The sequence below is a fragment of the Diceros bicornis genome, chromosome 7, assembly GCF_020826845.1.
Source record: "Diceros bicornis minor isolate mBicDic1 chromosome 7, mDicBic1.mat.cur, whole genome shotgun sequence".
In the NCBI taxonomy this organism is placed as follows: Eukaryota; Metazoa; Chordata; class Mammalia; order Perissodactyla; family Rhinocerotidae; genus Diceros; species Diceros bicornis.
In genome coordinates this window covers 73220736-73242477 of record NC_080746.1, presented here as the reverse complement: position 1 = coordinate 73242477, position 21742 = coordinate 73220736, and the positions used below count along the sequence as shown (strand labels likewise).

The 21742-nt window shown below is 48.3% G+C and overlaps 1 protein-coding gene across 1 annotated transcript in view; it reads right to left on the bottom strand.

Moving 5' to 3' along the window:
- The window catches only part of INSC (INSC spindle orientation adaptor protein), a 126973-nt gene that overhangs the window by 31461 nt on the left and 73770 nt on the right, over positions 1-21742 (bottom strand). The window contains exons 6-7 of the mRNA XM_058544693.1: positions 19178-19291; positions 11511-11636 (exon numbers count right to left, since the gene is read on the bottom strand). Coding sequence (XP_058400676.1) covers positions 11511-11636; positions 19178-19291 — 240 coding nt within the window. The remainder of the gene's footprint in view (positions 1-11510; positions 11637-19177; positions 19292-21742) is intronic.

The following is a 21742-nucleotide window of genomic DNA, read 5'->3' as shown; positions in this document are numbered from 1 at the left end:
ACAGATGCTCTGAAGGCATTTAGAGGTGGGAGGAGCGGAGTTTGGGAGAAGAGATCAAAAGGTCACTTGGAACAAGTTCATTTCCCCTTGGGTTAGGGTTACTAAGCATGCACTGATGTGAAAATACCAAGTTTTCAGCAAAGTACTACTGGGCACAGCTGGGATCTGAAATGTACCCAAAGTGCTTCTAGATTAGTGGCTCTTAGCCTGGTTCTCAGATGATTAGAATCATCTGGGAAAGTTTTAAAATACTAATGCCTGGGTTTCCCCACCAGAAATTCTGATTTAATGGGTCTGGATGGAGTCTTGGCATCAACATTGTTAAAGACTCCTCAAGTAGTTCTGATGGAGATCCTGGGTTGAGCACACTGCTCTAGAGGTACCTGTGGTACAGTGGAGTTCACACTCCTAGGAGTGAGAAAAGCCTGGGTCCACAACTCAACTGTGCTACCTGCTGAGCTGGTGAAGCGAGCAAGCTACTCACCTTCTCTCAGCCTTAATTTCCTCATCCTTAAAGTGAGAATGATGTCACACTTAATAATTAAATAGTGAATGAAATATTGAAAGCCCTTCTCCTGAAACCAGTAACAGGACAGAGATATCTATTATCAGCACTCCTGTTTAACATTTTACCGTGGCCCTAGCCAATGCAATGAGACAAGAAAAAGAAATAAAAAGACATAATGATTTGAAAAAAAGGAAGCAAAATTGCCATAATTTACAGATCATATGATTGTGTACATCTGTACACAATCCAAATCTGTATAAAATCCAAAAAAATCTACACACCATTAAAATTAATAAGTGCATTTAGCAAGGTCATTAGATATAACATTCAAAATTGTATTTTCTATGTATTAGCAATGAACGATTAGAAAACAAAAATTTCAAAATAACACATTAGTATAAAAACATACCGAGTATGGAAGCCAGACTTTTAGTAATTAACACGATACAGTCTATAGAGAAGTCGAAATGCAATGACACACACCTGAAATTTACATAATGTTGTAAACCAGTTACCTCAACAAAACTTTTTTTAATTAAGAAAATATATACTTAGGGCCGGCCACATGGCTTAGTGGTTAAGTGCGCGCGCTCCGCTGCTGGCGGCCCGGGTTTGGATCCCGGGCGTGCACCGATGCACTGCTTCTCCGGCCATGCTGAGGCCGCGTCCCACATGCAGCAACTAGAGGGATGTGCAGCTATGACATACAGCTATCTAGTGGGGCTTTGGGGGAAAAACATAAATAAAAATAAAAAATAATAAAAAAGAAAGGAAAGAAAATATATACTTAGAAATAAGTCTTAAAAAGATGTGTAAGATGTCGACACTGAAGATTCAAAATATTGCTGAGAGAAATTAAAGACAATCTATATACATAGAGAGGTATACTACATTTATTGATTGGAGCACCCTACATTGTTTAAGAAGTCAAATATCCCAAAATTTATTTATAAATTTCAAGAAATCTCAATCGAAATCTCAGCAGGTGTTTTTGTGGAAATTAACAGGCTGATTCTAAAATATATATAAAAATGCAAAGAACTTAGAATTACCAAGATAATCTTAAAGAACAACAAAGTTGGAGGATTTATCCTACCAAATATCAAAATTTTATTATAGACTACAGGGACTCAGACAGTGCCATATTGGCACAAGGATGGACAAAAAGACTAACGGAACAGAAAAAAAGTCAAGAAACGGACTCATACGTATGTCATCATCTTATAACAAAGGCACCACTATAATTCAGTGGTGAAAAGATGGTGTTTTTGATAAACAGTGCTGGCTCAGTTGAATATCATATTGAAAATACTGAACCTTGAACACCATTAAAAACAATTAATTTGAAATAGATCATACACCTAAATGTGAAAGGTAAAACAATAAACCTCCTAGAAAAAAATATAGGAGACTCTCTTCAGGATTTGGGGGAAAACAAACATTTCTTAAATGGACACAAAAAGTATTAATTACAAAAGAAAAGCTCAACAAATTGGACTTCATCAAAGTTAAGAATCTCTGTTCATCAGAAGACACCATTAAGAGAATGAAAAAGCAAACCACAGGCTGAGAGTATATATTCTCAATACACGTAACTGACAAAGGATTCGTATGCAGAATATATTTTTAAGGTTTAGAATTCAATAAGAAAAAGACAACTCAATTTTTTAAAATGGGCCAAAGTATCAGACAGACATTTCACAAAATGAAGATAACCAAATGGTCAATAAGGATATGGAAAAATGCTCAAAATCATTACTCATTGGGAAAATGAAGATTAAAACCATCATGAGAGATCACTCTGCGCCCGAGCAGGTCACAGTCAGGGCACCGCCTGTCCGGCTATCACAAGGCTGCAAACTACTGATTTGTACTTTTGAAGCAGCTCAAAGGAGAACAAGACACTCCTTTGGAAACTGCTTGTGTTCATTATCTGCGTGTGTGTCTTTCCATTTCCCCTCCCTCTCTCGTCCTTGTCTAAGTCTCTTCCTCTTACTACTCATCACTCTTCCCTCTCCCTGTCTCTGTCTCTGCGTGTGAGCAGCAGACTCATCACTTGTTGTCAGGGACCAGTGGACGCTGGTTCCAACTCTGTGCTTTGGGGGCTGGCCTGCTGTCAATGCCGTGCCGTCAGTGCCAGGTTGTTCCGATGAAGTGGGTCCTCCCTAGTCAGACTCAGCCCCCAAACTTGCACCTTCTATCGTCCTCTCAGTCTCCTCACTGTCTCTCTTCCCTGTCCCAGAAATTTCCCTTCCCTTGCTCCCCTCCAAACTAGCACTTGCCCCACTCCGGAAGGCAAAGGGTGATGACAATAGGCCCCACATCTGCCCCTTGTCCAGTGCCCTGAGTAATCCCGGCTTCCCTGCAGCACAGCGTCCCTTTCTCCCAGCAGGAGCATCATGCTTATATCTGACTTCTTATTCATTTCTGCTTTTCACCAGGTTGCTGGGGGTGCAGCCAGGAAATGCACCTTGACCAACAGATTACCTTGCTGAGCTCACTGCTCCTCACCCCACCACACACACACACACATACACACACAGACAAACACACACACATGCACACACGGGCCTCTGTCTATGAACTCACGGGGAGAGAGAGGTGGCCAGCTCTCTTCTGACAACTCCTAGAGGAACAGCACCCACTCAACACACACCCAATCCCAGAGAAGAGGCAGCAGAAATTGCAGCCCAGCCAGCTCAACACCTTCTAGCTTCTGTTCATCACGTCTGTCTTACAAAATTACTTCATGTGGCCCAGAGACCAGCAGAATAGACGCCTCCCTCCGCCTAATGGGAAAACCGAGGCTCATAGGAAGTAGGAAACTTCCTGTGGCTCCTCAGCTAACCAGTGGCAAAGGAAGGGCTGGCCCCAGGTTCTCTCCAATAACCCCCAACCTGGGGACAAGTTCTGTTTGGGGTCCCAAGAACTTGGGCTCAGGGACATAGGAGTGAGAGGGAGGGGGGAGCTGGAACAAGATACCAGGGCTAGATGATACAAAAGGGGGCTCAGGGCAAATCCCAGATGAAGATTTGTAGTCATTCTGTCCTTGTTGAGGGACAGTATCTTCACTCCTCTGCTGCCACCCCACACAGGGCCTGAAACTGCTCCCAGAGCCCTGCAAGGCTGTGTGGGAGTGAAGTCAGGCCTGCATCCCGGCCTCGGCCCTGCTGCTAACAGTGGGAATGTGGACGTGCCCCTGCACTCTACACCTGAGGAGACCAGGGCTTGGAGTGGAGAAAGGAACACACAGTAAGTGAGCGGTGAAGCTAGGCATGGACCCCAGACCTGTGTACCAAAGGGGCAATGCGCTGGAGGCAGCATGCTCGGAGGGCACCTTCACTGCCAGGTTGAGGGGTCTGGATTTTGTCCAGTGAGAACTGGGAGCTTAGGAAGCGTTCTGCTCCAGGAAGACACAGGACACACTCGCTGGGGAAGCTTGGAAGCTGGAGACATGTTAGATGTATCCACATCTTCCTCATGGAGGAGGCCGGTTCAGTAAGAAGAAGCCCCTGTTGCCTTGAATCTGCAAGCCCCCACCCGCTATGCACACACACACATACATGCAACACACAGGACACACTGGCTCTGACCACTGGTTGTGGGCCCAGAGCCCACCAGCCTCTCCAGCTCCGGGAGAAGACGGCCCCAGGCAGCGTGGCAGGGCTGCCACTGCCGCTCTGGTCCACCAGGGGCCGCTGTTGCACAGCGCATGGGGACCCGGCGAGGCCCTGCCGTGCGCAGCTTCCAGGCGCGGATGCCCTGAGCACTCAGGCTGCCCCCTGGCCAAATGCCTGCTCCAAACTCAGGCTGGACTTTGCGCGTGGTGTGCAGCCCTGCAGCCAGCTAGGCCTTCCTTCAGCCTGGGCAATACTGGCCCATAATCTCAGCGCCAGTCCTCGCGGGGAGAGGGGGGAAGGCGGGGCAGTGTGCCTAATTTTGTTCTGCCTCTTCACACCCTGGCCTCTTCAAGTCCCCCAACCCCCCAACCTCTACCCTCAAGGTGGATGGATGAGGTTGGGAGACTTGGCAGTGGGGAAGGGAATGAGCCATACTCCCTCTAGACAGCTCCCTTGCAGGGCTGGGCAGGATGACAGTGGCAGTGCACAGCACAGACAGCTGACCTGGCACCCTGGGGTTCTCTGCACAGTCCTAGCCCACATTTCTGGCAGTTGAAGGCCTAGCTGATAAGCCTAGGTGGGTTGAGCCCCAAAGAGGAGTGGGGAGCCATCTAGAATCTCCAGTCAGAGGCATTCTCTCTCTCCCCTCTCTCTAGGAGCTACTCCTACATAAAGAACGGGCTGCAAGTCAAATTAAGCAAAGATTTCTTGTGTGGCATCCACGGTCCCTCTCTCCCCACCCAGCCTCACATATGAGAACTGACTCAATCAAGATAAAGTAGCCACCTCACCCTGGCGTCTGCATGCTACACTGCCTCTTTCAGCGAACGGGGTGGGGTGGGGAGGGGATTGTAGCAAACTGAACCTATGGCTGAGAGCAAAAGAATGGGGTTCTCAGCCCAGGTTCTGCCTCTCCCAGTGTCTCTATGCCTTCTAGCCTCAACTTCCCTTCTGTAAAATGGGCGTGACCATCTCTCCCTGCCTTCCTTGCAAAATGATTGTGAGAATCAAATAAGCAAAAGGATAAGAAAAACTGGTTAACTGTTTTTTGCAAATATTACCTATTTCTAACCTTCTGCAACCCTACAGGCAGCAAGAGGTGGAGAGAAATTTCTGTAAAACAGCAGCTACAGCAGCAACCCCCCCCAACTGCCCCCCTGCACCCCACTCCCTCCTACTCAGGGTCTCTGGGGTTTCAGTCCAGGCCTCCCTGTCCCCAGCCCACCCTTCAGATGTCAGGGCATCTCAATCCCAAAAAATTGCCCCAGGAAACGGGGGTGGGGGTGAGGGAGCTGCACGGAGACGGGCAGCAGTTTCCCATCCCGCGCCACTGATGATTTTCTTCTTGGACTTGAAATTGAGCCCTCCTCCCCTCCCCACTGCTCTTTTTTAATTTCTCCATCGATTTTCATTAAACTCTCCCTTTGGCTCCAGCACAGAGTGAACTCCTTATTGGAAAATATAAAACAAGGTGGGGGTGGTAATAAAAGGAAGCTCTTTTGAAAGCGAGATTGTTTCTGGTCTCAAGACTGGAAGAGGCGATTACTAGAACTGTCTTGGAGGTTGTCTGAGCAATGGGCTTTGAACCCCACCCCCACCCCTCATGGCCCTAGATCTGTAAGTTCCTGCCCCTCAGATCCCCAGCCCCTCACCTGGGCCACAGTCCCTAGTCCAGCTCTAGTCCTCAGCCCCCTCGAACCCCATCCTGGCTCCTGGCCCTGTCCAACCCCAGCCTCTGCACCAACAGTGCCCTGACCATCCCTTTAGCCACTTGGAACACCCAGAACTCTGCCAGGACTATTGCAAAATCCCCAGGAGTCAGCCTTTTTGGGGTATGCAGGGCTTTCCCCAGATCAGCCTGAAAAGGTGGAGACAGATGGGCAAGGAGGAGGGAAGGGAAGCAGACACAGCCCGAGTGCTTCCTCCACACAGGCTCCAGGCTGCGAGCCCCACCCACACTGTTGCACTGCGTCATCATGGCTGCCCCACGAAGGAGGTGTCGTCCCCATTTTATAAAGAGGAAACCAAGATTCAGAGAGAAGTGACTTGCTCCCTGGCCCCCTGTCAGCCTCCTCCAACCCTGCAGTCCTCCCCCTTGGAGAAGCCTGACCACCTTCCCAGCTCTAGTCCTCCAGGAAGGCTTCCCTGACCAGTGCAGGCAGGCCTGGTCACCTGGGCACCCAGGCTAAGCTGGGTGCATCTGCTGTCATCGGCTGTGTGCTCTGGGGCCCTCACTCCCTCCTGAGTCCTCATTTTCTTCCTCTAGTCTTTTCCAAGGTGGGGTCCAGAGGACACCACCTCCCCTTCTGGGATCCCTAAATTCACTGAACACGGAGCTCCTAAAAGACTCATAGCCCACCACCGACTGGCCAGCTGCGGAGTCCCTCTGCCTCTGCTGAGGCCACTCTCCCCTGGCCTGCCTGGGAGCTCCTCCTTGGCCCTCTGGGTCCAGCCTCACTGTCTCCTTGGCGCTGCCTTCACCAGCACCCCAGGCAGAGGTGGTGCCGCCAGCCTGTGCCTCTGATCGCTGTGGGACAGCCCTTCCACTGTCTGTACTGCTGGGCCTCTCCCTCATCGGCCATCCGGGGAGCCGGGGAACACAGCTGCTTGTCTCTCTTTGCCAGAGCCCAGCACAGGGACTGGGGCATGAGGGGTGATTGTCTGCCGAGGACACAGGGAGGGTAGGACAGACTTCCTGAAACTTGCTGACGCAGGGGCAGCACAGTGACGGGGTGGCCACAGCCAGGAAGAACGAGACCTCTGGAAAGAAAGAATGGAGCCTTGACAGACCCTTCCGATACCTCTGGGGAGGACTTTGCTGTCTTTTGACGTCTCCGGCCCTGCTCGGGGAGTGTCCATGTCTGCCCTCTGCCCAGACCAACAGCCAGAGCCTGGCTCCCAGAGCCATTCTCGCAGTTCCCACACCAGAAGGGCCAGCTCTTCCCAAGGCAGCACCGCATAAAGAGCATGAGCTTTGGAACCAGCCAGACTTGGGTTTGGATCCAAGCTGAGGGAACACAGCCTCTGAGTCTCATTGTCCTTATCTGTAAAATGGAAAGGTTGTGAGGACTCAAGCTCCAGCCCCACCTAGCTTCTCCACACCGTGCACGGGGCAGCATCTGCGACCATGCTGGTCCCTCCTGCTGGCATGCCTGCCTCCCTTCCCCACCAGACGGTAATCTTCCTGAGGCCGTTGATTTCCAAGCCCCAGGGATGAGCCTTGCACCTGCAGCAATCATATGGCTACCATTTCTTCGGTGACTGATGTGTGCCAGGCACCATGTGACTGTACATCTGTTCCTCTCTGACAGTCCTGGGAGGCAGATTTCATCATGCCCATCTGACAGATGAAGAAGCCACACCTCTGAAGTTAAGTATCTTCCCAAGGGAAACACATCCAAGTTCATAGGTGGAGAAGTCTGGGTTCCAACCCAGGGGACCTGACTGCTAGAGGCCGTGGTTTCCCCATTGCACCAGGCTGCTTCACAACCAACGTGCGATGGAAGGATGAAGTAGGGCTGTGATTAGACGGCGATGGACTGAGTGAGTGAGTGAGCAAGTGAATGAGTGAGTTCAAGTAACTGACGGACTGGATGACAGAGAAGCGAAAAAGCAGGGGATGAAGTGACTACCTGTGAGTGAACGAATGAACCCTTGACTGAATCTACGACCACAAACTCGCCAAAGCGAACAGAGCTCGGCACCACGCAGTACGGCGGGGACGGATGGGGGTGTCTGGTGACCCGACTAGACCCACAGCTCCGCCGCCTGGGTCTTGTGCGTGATTTAATGAATCTCCTCAAGGAGGGGAGTGAGGGGAGCCACACGACAGAGACGAATTTCACCAAATCCAGCACATTTCCCACTGCCAATTAATTAAGCGAGCCTCAGCGAGGAGGCCAGGCCAGTAAATTAGGGGAAGGCTGGGACTCTGACATTATCCAATTAGGGCACGACCTGTGCCTGGTGAGTGGGTGGCCAGCGAGAGCCCCTGGGCACCATGCTTCCCCACCGCGCCTTCATCCTGCCTGTCACGGCTTCACGTTGCGGCTTCCATGGTCTGGCCTGTCCCTGGACTTCTCCACCTTCCACCCTGAACACTGACAACAGCCCATCTCACTGGAGCCTCCGAGGCCCGTGCTCAGTAGCCCGATCACAGAGGGTGACAGGTGTGGGCCAAGCCCTTCCTGGGCGTCTCTAGAACTTCTCACAACTTTGGAAGCAGCATGATGGGGAGGAAAAGAGTGTGGACGCTGGCCTCACAAATCGGATTTGAGTCCTGGGTTCGCATAATGGTTCACAGCCCAGGCTGGCTCTGGCTCAGCAGAGCTGGTATGAATTTACTGGGAGGCCATTTATTAGCTGTGTGCTCTTGAGCAAGTTGCTTCATTTCGCTGAGTCTCCTTTCCTTCTATAAACAATGAGGATAATAACAGCACCAATGGATTAACGATGAAATGACACAATGAAAGGAGGGGCTTAGCAGAGTGCTTGCCCAAAGCAAGTATTCGATATGTGGCAGTGATTGTCCTTTTTGTCATTGTCATGATGTCCTATTACCTGATAGAACAGGGTCGATGAATATTTTCTGCAGAGGGCCAAACGGTAAATATTTTTTACTTTGTGGGCTGTATGGTCTCTTGCAACTATCAATTCTGCTATTGTAGCACAAAAGCAGACATAGACAACAATACCTAAGCAATGAGAACGGCAGCGTTCCAATAAAACTTTATGGATCAGCAATTTGAATTTCACATAATTTTAATGTGACACAAAATGTTATTCTTCCTCTTATTTTTTTTCAACCATTTAAAAATGAAAAAAACATTCTTAGCTGTGGGCCATATGTACCAAAACAGGCAACAGGCTGACATCCCCCCTGCTCTAGAAGGCAAGCTCCGTGAGGACAGGGGTTGTCTGTTCTGTTCACTGCTGTACTCCCAGCCCCTAAAACAGTGCGGGGCAAACAGCAGAGAGTCAATAAACATTTGCTGAATGAGTGAATTACAGGCTGTGTGATTCTGTGCAACAAGTCATTTCACCTCTCTAGGCCTTGGTTTCTTCATCTGTACAAGGGGAAGCTTGCACGCTCGAGGCCTCGAGCGTGCAAGCATCCAGTGAAATTAAAATGCATGTGGGGCCACTTTGCAAGCTCCACAGCTGCTGTACAATGAAGTTGCTGTTTCTGACCCCCCGGGGGCTCTTCCCTTCTCCCTCCTGCTCAGCGTCTGGCACAGAGCGGGTGTTTCAGGAGAGTCTGTGTCTGGAAAGTATCTGACCTGGAGGAGGGGAATGCCCATATAGGCCACCTTCTCCTGTGCCGGTTGGGAGTGGGGGATTAGGACACTGGCCAGGAGCAGCATGGTGGTCGGGGTTTAGCTGCGGGGACTTTTTTGGGGCTCTGAGAGTATCTATGAAACCAGCGAGGCAGTGAGGTTGACTGGGCGTTAGACTCAGACAGATGGGGTCAAAATCCTGGGTCCAAAACCTACTCTGTGATTTTAGGCAAGTCATTTAAAGTGGCTGAGCCTCAGTTTGCCTGTCTTTAGGAAAGAGATATGAATAGTGCTCAGCTCACAAGGTTCTGGGGGTTAAGGAAGGGACGTGTGGAAGGGGCTAGCTCAGCACTGGGCGCTTAGTAAGCCCTCAGACGCTGAGCGCTTCCCTGGTCCTCTTGCTGGCAGGGCAGGCAGCCCACCCTGCCTGGGAAAGACACATTCTCGCCTTCTGGCTTTGGAGTAGCATCAGGAAGGTGGAAGGAAAAATGCCTCTCGCCTTCCCAGCAGCACAGGTTTTCAGCTCTAAACAAAAAAGCCTGCTGTTTTTCTTCCCTGGATTGAAAATTTCCTGCTGCTCTGCAAACTCTCAACAGCCAAGAAATGCACTGCTCTTGGAGGATTGGGGATTCCGGTCCCTGCTATTTTCTCCTCCCATTTTTCCCACCAACCAGCATGAAAGAAGATGGGAAACAAATCCCATCTGGCCATTTGTCCTCTGTCCAAGGAAGAAGATTTTATGGGAAAAGAGAGGATTATTCAGCACAGGGAGCTGGAGGTGCTCAAAGCATTTGCTTCATGAAATCTCGCCAGCGCCCCCTCCTCCATTTTGCCAGCTAAGCAAGCACACACATACAAAGGCTTCTGACCCTGTAGGAGGGGGCTCTCTGCCCTGAGGGCTGGCACTAGCTCCTCCACCACCTTGCTGTGTGACCTCAGGTAAATTACTTCCCCATTCTGAGCCACAGCCTTCTCATCTATAAAATGAGCAGATTCCCCATCCACTCTCCCTCCTCAGCTAAGAGCATCTCTGAGCCCGTGATCCTGTGACCCTGCCTCTCAATAGATTTGTAAAGAGGGAGAGCAGAAAGTAAGATGACCATCTGGAGTCAGTCGTCCAGACCAAAGTCAAGAAGCTGGGTGTAGGGCGTGGGTTATCTGGGTGGCTGGGGACACGGATGCAGAGGAAAGGGAGCAGTTTGCTTGCCCCATCCCCATTTAGACCAGTCACAGGAACAGACTCCAGTTACCTTCCCCCAATCCTGCAAGCACCACAGTTGTCACCAGCACATTCCAGGCCTTTCTACCTTTCTTCTGTAAAAAGTTTCAGGATCTTTCCTTGAAACTTGGTTGAGCAATCCCCAAATGTCAGCCCTAGCCTCCCCACCCCTCCTGGCTAGAGTCCCTGAGGGCCCATCTACAGGCTCAGACCCACTCAGGTCCAGGCAGAGGAGCAGCCGCAGCCCTACAACCCGGGGCGAGTGGGGGGCGGGGGCTGGAACTAGTTAGGTTGTGCTAGGTTGGCCTGGAACTGAGGCCCCTGGACCTGTCAGATCACCACCTTCCCTCTGTGCCCACCCTGTGCCATGTTGACCCAGCACACACTTGGACTTAGGCTTCAGTTTCCCTTACCCAATCCCTCTAGTCCCAGTGGAGCCCCCCTGCTTGCCCAGGCATCCAAAGCCCACCCTGCTCTTGCCCATTCTGTCCCCTGAGGAGCTGGATCCTCTTCCTTCTGCTGGGGTCCTGCCATGAGTAAAGCACCACCACCCTGAACCTCGACACCACTCTCCACCTGACTTGCCTGCCTCCTGCTGTTTCCCACCCACTGGACTCTGTTGGCCACGCCACCCAGGAGGTGTCGAGCACCCCTTTGGACCCTGCCTTTCCTGGCCGAACTCCTCAGTCCCTGTCTCCTTCACGTCTTCATCAACTCTCACAGTCAAGATCCCAGCAGCCCCATCTGAATGATGCCTGGGAAAAGGAGGGACCCAGGGGACTTGCTCCATGAAGAGGTGCAGATGGCCACCAGGAGGTCTGTCCCCACCACCATCCACCTGGCTCAGAGACCTCAGGCCCCACCCAGCCAGCCGGCTGCACTCTTACCTTCTCCAGCTGGTGGACACCCTCTTCCACGCAGCAGATGGAGGCCAGCGTGCGCAGAGCCTGGGGGTACAAGCACCGGAAGCTGTCCTGCCGGCAGACCTTGAAGAGCGCCACCACCCCACCCTCCTGCCAAGAAAAAGAAAGTGTCACAGGACCTCACTGTGTGACCTTTCCTGGGCCTGACTCAAGAGTAATTGACATCCCTCACTCAGCAGGCATGCTTTTGGGTCTGTAGGGCGATAGAATATGCCACTCCAATATACACCACGTCAAGGTACGCCACTTTGACGTAAAGAGTATTTTGAACTGAAGGCAGCTGAGAAGGAGCAGATACAAGAAAAGACTTCCTCCACCTAAAATTTGCCTAAAAGCATGATGTAACTTTACAAAGATGTCTCCCCTCCCTTCTCTACTAGAAAAGACAAAAGTTAATCACTGGAGACAACTTTAAACCCTCATCAGCCTAGAGACAGCACCAGAGGCATCTACATAACAAACTTTGCTAACCAGACTTTATCTACTATTAGTTTCCCATATATTTGCCTTCCCACAATTTTCTACCCCTAGAGACTCAAGCTTCTTTTCCTTTGTCTTGTTACTTCTGTAAAAATATGTGGTTCCTTTGCTAAGATGCTATATAAGCCCAAGTTCTAACCAGTCCTTTGAGTTACTCATCCCTGAGTGCTCCTGTGTGTAAGTGCAGTGCACGTGCTAGTAAACTTATCAGTTTTTCTCTTGTTAATCTGTCTTTTGTCAGCCCAGTTTACAGGGCACCAGCTAGAGAACGCAGGAAGGTAGTAGAAAATACAGATTTTTTGCTCCCCTACAGTCCCTACACACACACTCCCATGCTCACATGCATGCTGCAGTGAAATGCTAGCTCCAGAAATAATGTCACCCTTGATAGTCCAAACTGGAGGTGGGACTACCCAAATGCTGCTGGGGCTGGCGTGCCAGGGGCCGGGGCAGGCATATTTGCTAAGGCCAGGCCATCCAACACCGCTCCCAGACACCTGGCAACTCCCTCGCAGGAGCCTGCCACGGAGCAAGCCTGGAGGCATCTGAAAGGCCTAGAAACATGTCTGAGGCAGGTGAAGGGAACTGAAGCCTAGATGGCCAGTGCTGGTTCTCGCCGTGCCAGCAACTACCCATTACTTCTCAGAGCCTCCCAACCCCCATGGCAGGCACACAAAAAAGGAGTTTTATTCATATCAATACTACAACTTATTCCCATTTTGTGATGGAAAAAAACTGGTCTAGATGGGTGAAATAATTCACCCCAAATCCACATCCTCCTTGTTTTCACTCTTTCACTCCAGTGTATCAAAAAAAAAAAAAAAAAAAACCCTTCAGGACCAATCAGCCCAACTCTCGAGGGTGAGTGTGTACTTTTCCTTTTGTGAGAGCTGTTCATGGAAACCCTTTTAAATTGAAGAGACTTCCCAGGAGAAGTCTGGGAGGACTTCCTGGAAGAATCTGGGCACTCATCCTAACTGGTCATATTTATTCTATAACAATCACTGAGGCCACCTTAGCTCTCAAAGCAGAGTGAGACAGCCAACAGAGCACAAAGATGACTCGTCACGTCTCTGGCAAACCGGTGGCAACGCTGCTGCGGGCGTGCAGAGCAGGAGAAGCTGGATACCCCCACCTGGCTTTGCCTGCTTCCTCCTCTCCCTTCCCTGAGGGCTGGAAGGTGCCCTGGGTGGCAGCAGTGAAGAAAGTGCGAGCAGGTGATCTGACCTTAGTCCTGAGGGGCACTCCCCTTTAACCTCCCTACTCCTGCTTCTAACTAAGCCCATTGCTCTCTGTTACAGGAAGAAGAAATGAGTTCAGCAAAATACCATCCCCTGTCAGATTTTTGAGAACTCGTTCAACAACACATATACTGAGCGCCCACGAAGCACCAGGCGCTGTTCCATGTTCTGAGGACGCTGCGGCAATGATTCAAAGGATAGTGAATGAGCAGCTGGAAGAGGAAGTGATGACCACCGCGGCCCAGCACAGACGCACGGAAACAAGTCATCCCACATCTTCCCTTCCCCTCACCCACAAACAGGCGCAGGGCCCTTTTCATCAGAAGAGTATAGCTGCTTTTCACTGCAGAGACCAAGATGGAAGTGTCCACCTCTGGGGGAGTGGATAATTGCTGACATTTTATAATCAGCTGAGAGTGGTCCTTAACTTTTATATTCCTGCTTCCTTTTAGGTTGTTCATTCGGTGGGAAGGGGGTACACCTTAGGGCTAGTAAGTTCATTCACACAGTCAAAAAATACTAATGTTTTATTAGACGCCAGACACTGCTGGGCACTGAGCAGCACTTCTCGGTCCTCATCCACACTGAACTCGTGGTCTGGCAGGAAGGCAGACAATTTTAAAAGCAGGTACAAATCCGCATAGAAGGGCAGTGAAATGGTTGGGGGGGGGGTGCCAGGTTGAAGGAGCACAGAGCAGGAATCCCTAACATAATCTGAGGGAGTTTGTAGAAGGGTCAAAGAAAAGCACTCTTGGGGCTGGCCCAGTGGTGTAGTGGTTAAGTTCATGCACTCTGCTTCGGAGACCCGGGGTTCGCAGGTTTGGATCCCAGGCACGGACCGACGCACCGCTTATCAAGCCATGCTGTGGCGGTGTCCCATATAAAGTAGAAGAAGATGGCCAGGATGTTAGCCCCGGGCCAATCTTCCTCAGCAAAAAGAGGAGGATCGACAACAGACATTAGCTCAGGGCTAATCTTCCTCACGCACAAAAAAAGAGACGCACTCTGGTTTTAAATGCACATCATTACTCCAATAAAAATATGTGCTGGCACAGGACAAGACCCCCTCTGATCTTGCTCCCCCAATCCTTTATCCCTGCTTTCTTAGTTTCCCACAGCTCCTCAGACATCTGATGAGGGTTCCACATAAACACCTTACTCAGAGAGTCAATGGAGTAAAATCAAGTTACTCTTTAAAGTGGGAAAAAAGAAAAAGGAGTCCCAAGCTCTTCTCAGCCAATCCTGATAATCGTTAATTACCTCCGTCCAGATGTAAATGTTTAGATACATATATATATACACATATATATGCTTATATACGTATGTATATTTATACATGTGTGTGTTTATATTTAATCATATATACCTTATAAATATTATTTATATAAGCAGAGTAATAGATGATAGATAAATGATAGATATGATAAATAAATGATAGATATGATAAATAAGTGATGGATAGATATTTACGTCTGGAGCAGACAATGAACGAATGATGCCACAGACCGCAGGCTGAGAGCCAGGATCAACGTGGAGCCCTCTTTTGGCTCAGGAGGCACTGAACCAGCATAACTATATTTAAGCCTCTGCATGTATTTGCATTGGATTCTCAATAGATCCTTTCCTAATCCTGTGAAAAACAGCCTTCTTAGCATTTTTAGCTGCTGGGAGAGGAAGGGGAGACATCCTGAACCCAGAATGAGGGGATTCTGGTTCAAATCCTGGCTCTACTGCTGGTTAAATTTGGTTAAAAATGGGGTCCTGACAGCTACATGACCAAGTTGTTGAGGGAGCAATTGAGTGAATGTGTGAAGGGCCTACACCCAGCTCCGGACAGCAGGCTGAGGGTCAGGTTGAGGAAGGCTTCCTGGTTAGAGGAGTGTCTCATACTCTCAAGAAAGGTGTCCTGAGGGCTGGAATATGTGGGAGGGAGAGGAGGAAGGAGCCGCAGAGGAAGTGAGATGGCTTATCGGCATGGACCACCCTGAAGCCTCCATCAAGGACCCAAGAGCAGCACTCATCTTAGAGCAGAGCCGAGAATCGCCCGAGCTAGGAGAATCATACTGTTGGCCAGAGCTTGTTTAATTTTATAGAAAGGTCTGGGCTCAGAGCCCAGCTGTATAGCAGTGTGCATTATTCAGACAGACTTGGGAGAACTCATCATAAAGCTGGAGGAGGCCACTTGTGGGGTGTGTAGGCTAGTGGGGGAATAATAAAAGGAGAGCTGGGGTGGAGGCAATTCCAACAAAGCACAGGGGAATTTTCTGTGCAGTGCACTCAAGAAGGGATGGGGTTTACCACCACCGTCATAGGGAGAACTGGGTTTATTCCTTGGCCTTCAGAGGAACCCAAGAAGCTAAGAGGACAGACTCAGACAGGAAGCCCAACTGTCTCCCGGAGACAGCTCAGATGGATGGAGGACCCAAAGACAGACCACTCTGGGCCCCAAATAGGTGGGTGGGGAAGACCACTGGGAGGAACTGCCCCGTATCTGTCACCATGCTGGGCACATTTCCTGAGCATCAATGGTGCGGATGCTGTGCAGGGCGTACCAGGGACTCCCAGCCCCTGCATCACTGTCAGGACTGGAAATCTGAACACAGTGATTCTGCTAGAGAAACTAGTTTCGCCATTTTCCAGGCTGGAAAGAAGAGAGTCATCACTGAATCTTCTCTCTGTGCTTCAACCTTCTGTCCACTCTCTCCCAAGGACCAGAGACATGAGAGGCTGAGATTAAGATTCAGAGTCAGCAGATCTGGCTAAAATCCCAGCTCTGCAGTGAATGTGTGTGACCTGCTCTCTGGGCTGCTGTTTCTTCACCTTAAAAATGGGAATTATAAACATAACACACCATAAGATTATTAGGAGGATCAGATGAGATAATGAACGGAAAACTTAGCCCAGTGCTTGACATATAGAAAGGATGCAGTAAATAATAAAGACTGTGGAAGAGGGGAGGAGGGCGGAGGGAGGAAGACGGTGAGAAAGAGGAGGAAAGCAGGAGGAGGAAGTGCTGCTGAGAGGCAGCTCAGAATAGGAGCCAAGAGCACAGCCTTTGCTGCCCAACAGTCAGGTTCAAATTCCAGCTCAGTCACTTACTAGCTGTGTGACCTTCTCACTGTCTCAGCTCCTCCACCTGTACGTGAGAATAAATACTATCTACCACAGAGGATTGTTATGAGGTTATTATGGTTATTATATAGAAAGCCCTTAGAATATTATCTGGCATATAGTAAGTGCTATACAGATGTTTATTTTTCATTTCTACTACTACTACACCACAACTACCTCTACCATCATCAAAGTTGACCACTTTTAGCTTTAGACATCTCAGATTCTCCAGTTTCTTCTCCACTCCTGCCAGTGCCTCTCAGCACCAGCCTTCACCAGCCTCGTGACTGGAGTGGGCAAGCCGACCGTTGTGTGGTGCACCAGGAGCAGAGAAAGAGGAAATCCTGATGAAGAGGGAGGCAGAATTGTTGGGCTTTGCCTGGAAAGTACTCTAAGTTTCTTTGCCAATTGAGCTGGTGAAATGGAAAGAGTATTGACTCCAGAGCTGGACAAATGTGGTTTCAAGTGTTAACTGCTCAAGGTGTTCAACCATTGTGAGTCCTGGTATCCTTTTCTGTAAATGGGGTCACTGATACCCATCTCAGAGGAGTGCATGTAGATAAGATATGATGACCATAGATAGGGCCCAGCACCGGGCCTGGTACATTGAAAGTAACCAGTAAATAGTCATTCTTGTTGTCGTTGTTAATATTCAATGAGACACGTGTATTCCCTTGGGCAGCCTGATGGGGTATAGCCCATGTTCACACTCAAAGGACCATCCAAATCTTTAAACAACTGCTGATCATACTTCTTGAGAGCCCAGGCTGGTGTTGGGGTGGAGGAGAGTTGAGTAGCTGAGGGGTGGGTACCAGCCCAGGCCTTTCCCCCTGTTTCCTACCACCGGAAACGTTTGGGATCAATATTTAACCAGATGTAAGTCCTGGATCCCAGAGGAGACTAACACCATCTTTGGATTAGACCCCTCTCTGCTTTTCCGAAAGTGGAGCACAAATGTAGGCAGGTGGTAGGAGCCATCTACAGCCCTGGAGACAGAGCTTGGAGTGCCTGTGCCCTGGAATAGAACAAGTGCATCGGCAAAGTTTCCTTCCCGGGGAACTTTTGAAGCCTGTTTTTTCAAAAGAGAAAACCACTTCAGGCCCCATGTTGCCATTCAGAAGAGGTCCTTGCCCCTTCCACACCTCAGGTCCACTCCTGGAGCCCAAACCCAGCCAGTATTCGCAGCTCATTTTGAAAAGGGAAAATAGTCATCCTTCCAAAAGAAAATAAGCTAATTTCTGTTTGAAGTTAATCATTCAACTGATTTTAAGTCAGTTTCAGCCCCAGGTTGGAGCAGTTCTCTGCCCCCTCCCCCCTAGCACCAAGACAGACCTCTGCAGAGTCAACACTCTTGACCAAGCTGAACAATTGAGTCGCAGAATCCTTGGAGAGAACAGACTTGATGCTACCCTCTCTGTCTCCTTTGCCCCAACAACACCACAAACTCTCCAAGATAAATTGCACCTAAATCATTCTCAAAGCGAGTAGTGGTCCCCAACCCAAGAAGTGCATTAGAATCACTCAGAATGCTAAAATATCCACCCCGGGCCCCACTCTAGACCAATTAAATCTGAATCAGAACATTTTTAAAGCTCCCTAATGATTCTAAGGTGCATACAGGGTTGAGAAGTTCTGAGTCACACTTTGGCCTAAGAACCTGAAGGGCCAAGGACTGAACCAGAAGTCACCACTGTGGGCTTTAGGACCACGAACTCTGAATCAAAGAGACTTGAGTTCTAAATATGACTCCACTCTTTATGAATTGTGTGACCCTGAGCAAGTCCCTTAAACCACTTCTTTAGCTATAGAAGGGAACAACATGGTACCTACTCCATAGGATGGTTTTGTGATCTAAAAGAAATAATGTATATAAGGCATTAAGCATGGTGAACAGCAACACACAAACGTCAGACTGCTTCCCTGACCAGAGTTAACAAGTATTTACCCTGCTCTCTAGGGGCTTAGATCAGTGATTCTGAGAGGCTAGTCATGCCTCAGAACCACCTTTCAAGCTCGTTGAAGTGTAGATTCCCAGATCTTATCCCAGGACTTCAGTAAATCTTGGGTGGGGCAAAAGTATCCATGTTTTCCAAAAACTTCCTGAGGAATTGTGATGCAGAGTCAGGACTGGGATCCACCAAGCTGCAGCGACTTCCTGCAACTGGATCTTAAGTCTATTGAAGGACATAGCTTTGCTTCCAGTTAGATCACCAGTTCTATCCCCAATGATGATGTCATTTCTCAAGTAAAAAAGTAAAAATGAAACAGACTCTAGTAGGGTCCTAGGACTACCACTTGCCTAATTTGCCCTAAATGTTTGTACCTCAAATGCAGGGGCACATTGACCATGAAGCTAATGAATTACAACTCCCATTGTAATTGATGAAAACTACTGGCCTTTTCAATTTTGCCTTCCCTTTATGGAGTATTGGAGTTGGCTACAGGCATTTTTGGGGTCCAGCCAAGAACTTGAATTGGAGGATATGTTCAGTTTGGGTTTGGTGGGATATGTGGAGATGAGGAAGGAGGGTTGATATTTATAACAGATATCTGTCATAAAGAAAGATGATAGAGGATCTGAGGGCACTGAGACATCAAGTGGGGAATGAAATCAGAGGGGCCAGCCACCATTAAAGATGGAGACACCAAGGCCCAGAGATGGAAGGTGACTCTTCCAATATCACACAGCAAGCAAACGCTAGAGCCAGGACAGACTTCCTGGGCCAGCTGTTCCCAGCAAACTAGTTTCCTCACACTCTCCCCAGGCCTGTCATTTTAGCTTCTAACCATGAAACTCACCTTGGCTATGATGCGGCACAAGGGAGCTCCCTCCTGGGTCAGGCTGAACAGGTTCCCTGTAGTGGATTCCATGGTGTAAATATTGTCCGAGGCATCAATTTTTCTCACCAGTGCCTAGCAAAACAGAGTAAAGCTGATGGTTACTCACCCCCATCTACCCTCTGCTTAACTTCCTTAATGGAATACCAATCGCTCTACACTCCTAAGAGCCCCCTAAAATTTATAATCCTGCCTCATCCACTATCCCACTATGGGGTGATGAGGTTCTAGATTTGGGAAAGACATGAGTCAGCATGAGGTCTGAGTTCCATTTCAGAAATATGGGATAATTTCAAACCCCTGGGATTTGGATGACAAATGTGCCCTGTTCCAGTCGATCAGAAAATCAGCTCTCAACATTGGTGGTCTCAGCAAGTACCATTTTGTTGTGCTACTGGCTCCTAATGAGAACAGAAATCATTAGTTAAATAAACAAACCATTAAGTTGAAAACCAATGAGTTGCTACAGCTCTGACCAACGACATTACCTCATTTTGGATGGCTGTTAGCCAATGGTGAACTCCACTTGGGTAATGGGTTCAGGGCTTGAGTCAAGAGAAGCACTCTACTCTACAGTAGTAGCTTACTGCTTGGGGCACATTTGCCTGGGGTGTCTGACCAGGCTAAAATAGTAAATAGCAACACTGGGCATCCTGTCAAAGAGTGGGTAACTCTGATGCCACACTGATCAAGACTGAGGGATCTAAGGTTGGTGGTAAGAAGGCTGGGAATAACCAAATATAGGACCCAGGGAGGCCCAGGAAGAAAAGTAAATGGAAAATGTTTCAATCAATAAGATGTGAAGATTATTTCTAGAAGAGTTTAGCTTACTTCTAAGAAAAAGCTTTTCACGTATCGTGAAACCACTCCATAATCAGCCATTTTCTTTGAAGCATGTGATTCATTGATTATAAATGATTCCCATCTGCTCAGTAATGCTAGTTTCTTGAGTTTCTCCTAAGAGGTGTGGAGACAGAGACTGGGGAAAGTTGCCTTTGGGGGCTTCAGGCAAGAAAGTAAGATCTCCAGAGATGGGTGCTCTGAGCAGCCATTTTTGCAATTTCGGTTGCTGTGTTTATTTTAAAATATTAAATGGATTTGTTTTTAATTAACTGTGGTGTTATGGAAAAGGCACTTAAAAAGAAATGAGGATATCTGAGTTCTAGTCCCAGCTTGCCTCTTTTAACACGCTGTGTTGATGAGGAAGTGTGTTTATGGTTAAAGGCATGGACTCCAGAGCCAAACTGCCTGGGTTCAAATCCCAGCTCTGCCACTTCCGTCTGTGTGTCCTAGAGCAAGTAACTTAGCCCTTCTGTGCCTCAGTTTCCTCATCCATCATTTCCAGTGGTGGAAATAACAGTGTCTATCTCTTACAGTGGTTGTATCCATCTCTTGAGGTTGCCAATATACATAAAGAACTTCTAAATGTACCTGGCACATGGAAGCAAAATACAGTTGTTAGCAGTTATTACTTTGTGATCTTGGGCAATTGAAATAAAATTCCTAGGCCTCAGTTTCCCTATTTGTAAAATGATTCAAATTAAGGGGGTTTGAGGCTCAAGGTAAATGGCTCTCCCTTTTTTCTTCTTTATTCAAACTCATAGAATTCTTCATACACACAATATGCTAATCCTCTACATATGGCAGTCTAAGATTAAGTGCATATCTAATCAAGCTACTTTAAATATAAAAATTATTCCCTAAGATTTGATAGATGCCTCTTGTAAGATATTTAACAAAGGGTAAAATTAATAACGAAGATTTGTCATACACATCTCTGTAATGAACGTACTTCTTAGAATCCTTCCCCATCGTTACCGTAAGCAGTTACATAAGTGACATTAACGCTCCCATGAAAATGCAGATTTCATATATTGGGGTCTTGTACCTAAATGATAATTACCTGATATTCCTGATTAGTGTTTGTGCTTGAAGCAATTAGCATTAAATTAACCAATTCAAATCCAATGTCTTTTGCAATCATCTGCTAATATTAGTCTATTTATGTCTGAGAATAATTTCTTGGTAATGTCTATACGTATATATATCGTAACTATGCCTCAGATATGTCTCAGTGAATCAGCTCTCTGACAATGAAAAGTTTTAAGCATCCTTTTCACAAGGATAAATTTGGAAAGATATGAGATCAGAGGCTCCACTGAAATCGCCAAAGCCCTAAATATCACAATACGTCAGAGTTGGAAGGGTCCTCAGAAGTCTTGTCCAACTCTCAATTCACAGTTGAGGAAACTGAGACATAGAAATCTGACCGAGGTCACACGTGTGGTAAGTGGTGGAGTTAGACCTTAACCCCTGTGAATCCGACTTCCTGTTTTCCAAGGTCAGAGAATCCATCTCCTTCAGTGTCGGCAGGACTTCACCTGAGCCAGCGGAGATGGAAGTCTCAAGACAAGGAGAATATGCAGCCTCATTAGGAGCTCTCACCAAACTGTAGAGCAGTTCTTCATCCTGGCTTCCATTAGCATCTACCATGCTCTGCCTTGTGGTAGCCACAGCTCCTGCTGC